Source organism: Dreissena polymorpha, chromosome 5 (genome assembly GCF_020536995.1).
Source record: "Dreissena polymorpha isolate Duluth1 chromosome 5, UMN_Dpol_1.0, whole genome shotgun sequence".
In the NCBI taxonomy this organism is placed as follows: Eukaryota; Metazoa; Mollusca; class Bivalvia; order Myida; family Dreissenidae; genus Dreissena; species Dreissena polymorpha.
The window spans coordinates 39,476,928-39,482,262 of NC_068359.1; the positions used below are offsets into that span (position 1 = coordinate 39,476,928).

The 5,335-nt window shown below is 37.4% G+C and overlaps 1 protein-coding gene across 1 annotated transcript; it reads left to right on the forward strand.

The window, feature by feature from the left end:
- Window positions 1-3,350: 3,350 nt before the first annotated feature.
- LOC127831170 (uncharacterized) lies at window positions 3,351-4,924 on the forward strand. Its single transcript, XM_052356163.1, has 4 exons — window positions 3,351-3,432; window positions 3,608-3,706; window positions 4,068-4,253; window positions 4,641-4,924. Exons 1-4 carry the CDS (start codon window positions 3,351-3,353, stop codon window positions 4,922-4,924), a joined length of 651 nt encoding a protein of 216 aa, XP_052212123.1.
- The last annotated feature ends 411 nt before the right edge of the window (window positions 4,925-5,335 follow it).

Sequence of the window (5,335 nt, forward strand, 5' to 3'; positions counted from 1 at the left end):
GCTGGCCAGTTGCATGCTTTAGCTTGCGACCTAGACTGTTAAAAGTGCTGAGCATTGTCCAATGTATGTGATCGCTTGTATTTATCGTCATGACATGCATGTACAATAAATATATACATGTGTATATTCTATGTTTATGTATGTTTTGCTGAACTACTTATATAATCCTATTCATATGCCATTCTCATGATCGGCAAGCATCAGCGGACGATGTAATAAATGTTCATATAATAACTCGTTCCCACGGCATAATTTCTCGTTTTCGCGATTTAGTATCATGTCCCCATGAATTAGTATCCGCGATTGAGTATGGCGTTCCCATGTATTCGCGTCTCGTTCCTAATACTAATTATCATGTTCTCACGCACAAGTATTACGTCCCCACGCTTAAATATCTCGTTCCCACGAGATATCATATCGTTTCAAAGATTGAGAACATCGTTCCCACGAGTAAATATCTCGTAACACGAATTACTTCAGTATAACGTCCACACTAGTTAGTAACACATCCTTATGAATTCAAATCTATTTCCCACGAATTAGTATCCCATTTACACAAATCTTGTTTCTATGAGTTTTCATTTCATTCCGAAAAGTGAGTATCTCGTTCCCTTGAGTAACTTTCTCGTTGGAACGAAATAAAAACGTGCATGCCATCTCTCTCATCCTCCGTTCTCATCAGTCAAATATCCATGGAGAACTGCCTCTTGTCAATGAAATGTCATAAGTCTGAAGTACAAAACAGACCGCGGTAGACTTAACACAAACGAGTGTTTTGGTAATGGAGGTTAAAATGTTGGTGACATCACCGTTGATAACTGGCTAAATGTTGTTACTGAAATGAAAGCGTGCAAGAGTAATATCTCTGGGTAATTAAATAAATAAGCATAGAGAACGAACAGATTGTCCACAGACCGCAGTCAACGTTACACAAAGGAGAGTTTTGTTGATGGCTTTTAAAATGTTGATACATTCACCGTTCATAACTGGCAAAATGATGTTACTCAAATGAAATGCTGATACTGGTAATATCTCTGTTTCAATATATGAATGATTTATCGCAGACTGCTCAAATATTTATCATATCTCTGTTTCTGACTCGGCAATTGTTGTTAATGTATCTGTTTCTTACTGGTAAGATATTTTACGTGTCTCTGTTTCTGACTGGTCGAATGTTGGTAATGTCTCTGTCTATGACTGGTCGAATGTTGGTCATGTCTCTGTTTCTGACTGGTCAAATGTTGGAAATGTCCCTGTTTCTGTCTCGTCGAATATTGGTAATGTCTCTGTTTCTGACTTGTCACATGTTGGAAATGTATCTGTTTCTGACTGGCCAATGGTTGGTTGTGTCTCTGTTTCTGACTCGTCAAATGTTGGTAATGTCTATGTTTCTTACCTGTCAAATGTTGGCAATGTCTCATTTTCTGACTGGTCGAATGGTGGCAATGTTTCTGTTTCTGACTGGTCGAATGTTGGCAATTTTAATGTTTCTGACTCGTCGAATGTTGGTAATGTCACTGTCTATGACTGGTCGAATGTTTGTAATGTATCTGTTTCTGACTGGTCAAATGTTGGAAATGTATCTGTTTCTGACTCGACAAATGTTGGGAATGTATCTGTTTCTGACTCGTCAAATGTTAGGAATGTATCTGTTTTTTACTGGTCAATGGTTGCTTGTGTCTCTGTTTCTGACTCGTCAAATGTTGGAAATGTCTATGACTATAGAATGTTGGCAATGTCTCTAGAAACGACTGGTCGAATGTTGGAAATGTTTCCGTTTCTGACTGGTCGAATATTGGCAATTTTTATGTTTTTGACTCGTCGAATGTTGGTAATCTCACTGTTTATGACAGGTTGAATGTTGGCAATGAATCTGTTTCTGACTCGTCAAATGTTTGTAAGGTCTCTTTTTCTGACTGGCCAAATGTTGGTCATGTCTCTGTTTCTGACTGGTCAAATGTTGGTAATGTCTCTGTTTCTGACTCGTAAAATGTTGGTAATGTTTATGTTTCTGACTCGTCAAATGTTGGTAAGGTCTCTTTGTTTTGGTCGAATGTTGGAAATGTCTTGGTAGCTTACTGATAAAAATGTTGGTATTGCAATTTATTTGACATACTAAATGTTGGCTATTTCGTTTTTTTTTACTTACCATTACTAACCTGTTTAGTAATGTCTCTGTATCTGACTGTGAACACTTGTAATATATTTAACATGTATGTTTCTTACTGGTCAAATGTTATTTATGTCTCTGCTTTTGCTGGTCAACAGTTGACACAGACTGTATGTTTTTGATTCGATAAAGTTTGTACCGTCTGTTAATTACACTGGTTCGAAGTTTTAAATGTCCCCGTTTATTACTGTTCACACGTGGTAATTGTATACGACTTCGACTGGTTAAATTTTGGTTATATTTGTGTGTTCCGCTTGTCATATGTTGCTAATGTATTTTTTGCTGCCATGTTAAGCGTTGTTTATGGCTTCTTTTCTGAGTTGTTTAAGTTTGGTAATGTGTCTGGTTATGTCTGGTTCAAAATTGTCAGTACCTCTCAGTTTCAGACTCACTGTAAATAGTGGCCTTTTGTTTATTTATCACTGTTAAAGTGTCGATAGGTTTTAATTGCTTAATCGAGAAATTTTTAATGTATCGAAATTATGTTTAGAAAAAAGGCATATAAATATCTTCAGTATATTAATAGGTGTTTAACTTACGTGCGTATGAAATATAACTCTGTTGAAAAAAATATGAAAACAAACATACATTCTTTATGACTGTTTTGATTTTTCGTTTTGTTTATGTTTAAATAAAACGCATGCATATTAAAATAACGAACTTATATTTATAACACAGTTTAACATGCACATTAACAGCCGGTTAGTTGATTTGTTAAACATGCTGGACAAATGAAGTTTGATCAGCCAGATCCGGGTTAAACTGATAATGGTTTTATTAGGGCGTGAAGTCTATGACTGAAAGGAAACAAAAGATCTTTTATTTCACTTGATTTACACATGCGAATCTATGTCATTAAAAGGCATACAAAAATGTCAGTATGTATCGTGTTAAAAATACAATGACATATCATGAAACGTGACTATAATGTAAGGAGGTGCTTTCATTAATATGATAGGTCTTTTTGTTTTTATGATTACTGATATATGAACGCAAGCATATGTGACCTTTAAAATTACGCTGTGCGGATAGAAATCTACAAAAAATAAACTAATAATACACTGTGTTGAATAACAATACGCGTGTTATGTAATTGTTGCAATCGACATGGCGGCCCATGGATCAGTACCATAAACAGTGAAACTGATACTGGAAGCGGAAGCCGGGTACAAGGCGCTTGATGGCGCGCGCGATTCAGCCCGGGTCGACAGCATATGTGTCCAGCGTCGCCACCTCAGCGTCAGATGGACAGGAGTATACGCGTAAGTTGAACACTGATGCGTTGTTCCTTATATTACTGGCGTTGTTAAGCATCGTTACAAGTTTTCAAATATATAATATACTAGAAATTTAACAACTGCATGATTACAATAAACGTATATATTAGACTTAATTCGTTAACCACAAAGACGTACCTTTCTCTTTCTAAATGTTCAGAAGACGAAGGCAGGGGTGTCATTTCTCGCGTTTTCCCGCCGCTTCCCATGTGCATGGCTGTTGTTTGCTGCGTGTTAAACTTCCTGCTACCCGGTCTAGGTACGTCTGTTTCTAGGTTCGCTATAGATCCAATGCATGCGATTCCGATTAAATGAAATATGTAATAATTATTCGTTCTTATTACTTCGCCTACTGAATTCAGCATGAGTTTTTTTGACGTGTCTTATTTAAGCAGCAGAATATTTTTTATATGCTCCACCACTAAAATCCTTAATCTCTCTGTCCGTCTGTTGGTTAATACATACATAATTTAATTTGTTTCTTATTATATAAATTATATGAATATGCGTACATGTATGTTTTATTGTACGTTAAAATGTATTTATTTTATTACAAACAAACTCGTGCAAATAATACATCGATTTTTCCTGTTTAAATGCTTAAATCCTACTCGCTGTAGGGTCGATGTTAGCAAGCGTCTGTGGGTTCTGTCTTGCGCCGCCTAATGACATGACGCGCAATGACAAGTTCCGGGCGTGCTGCGAGGGCTGCTCCATCGGACTCCTGCAGTTTATGCTGGTTCCAATATTCTTCGTCGGCTGGTTCCTGAGCTGCATGGCTGGGCTGGGATTCATCCAGGACTCGCGTGAGAAATCAAACGTCCAATATCTTAAATGAAATGTTAACTCGTATGGTGTGTAGCTTGAACTCTTTCATGTCGTTATATAATTCTTATTGCGAATGTCAAAATTAATATACTCTTATTACACATGTCAAAATTTACATCCGGTATTTTAACAGCATGAAGTTCTCCGTTAAAAAAATGACGTTATGTGTGTAGGTATATTCTTATTTTTGTGGCGTTGTGATATTTTATTTCAACCTTTGTGGACTTGAAACTGGTAGTACGAAACTTCGTCGACAGCAACCACGACACTGAACAAAATTTTATAAGAAACTGTGAAAGGACCATTCAACACGGATTTCGATTTTACTAAACGTATTTTAGAGCTTTTTGCATGTTTCTTTTCAGATAATTTCTACAAAATGCTGACCCAAGGTCCTGAAGCAACGGGGCATGTTTCGGAAAGATCTGAAATGACCGATCCCGATAATCGGATACGAAGCAGGGGCGCCGCTCTACATCTCGCAAACGCTCGCGTCGTTTCCGTTCAACCGGCCGCCTCGATGGTGCAGCTGTTGCGACTTCCGTCTTACAGCGAGCGTAGCGCGACACCACCTCCATACAGCGAGGACACCACCACAGGGGCATCAAAGTATGTGACTCTCATTCATCGTTCCTCCAACGCTGCTTAAGCCTCATATCGATAGAATATTACTTTGCAATGTTCATACACAACATTAAATATTCACATAGCTATGTCGGACCGTATTTGGTACAAAAACGAATATGTACAAGTTTGTACCATATTCGGCCGAATATGGTACAACTGTCTAATTGTACCATATACGTATCTGCAGTTTTGGGGTAAAATGCCTGACCGAATATGGTACAAACTTGTACCATATTCGGATGAAAAATGTACCACATTCGTTCCGAATATGATACACACTCATCATCGTAATCATCATCATCATCATCATCGTTATCTCATCATCATCATCATCATCATCATCGTTATCTCATCATCATCATCATCATCATCATCATCATCATCATCATCATCATCATCATCATCATCATCATCATCACATCAATTATCAACA

What these genes read in the sequence shown, in the direction of transcription:
- LOC127831170 (XM_052356163.1), top strand. Translation starts at nt 3,351, where the DNA reads ATGGCGCGCGCGATTCAGCCCGGGTCGACAGCATATGTGTCCAGCGTC. An exon ending in AGATGGACAGGAGTATACGC is followed by an intron (nt 3,433 to 3,607) that starts GTAAGTTGAACA and finishes CTAAATGTTCAG; the next exon opens with AAGACGAAGGCAGGGGTGTC. An exon ending in GGGATTCATCCAGGACTCGC is followed by an intron (nt 4,254 to 4,640) that starts GTGAGAAATCAA and finishes GTTTCTTTTCAG; the next exon opens with ATAATTTCTACAAAATGCTG.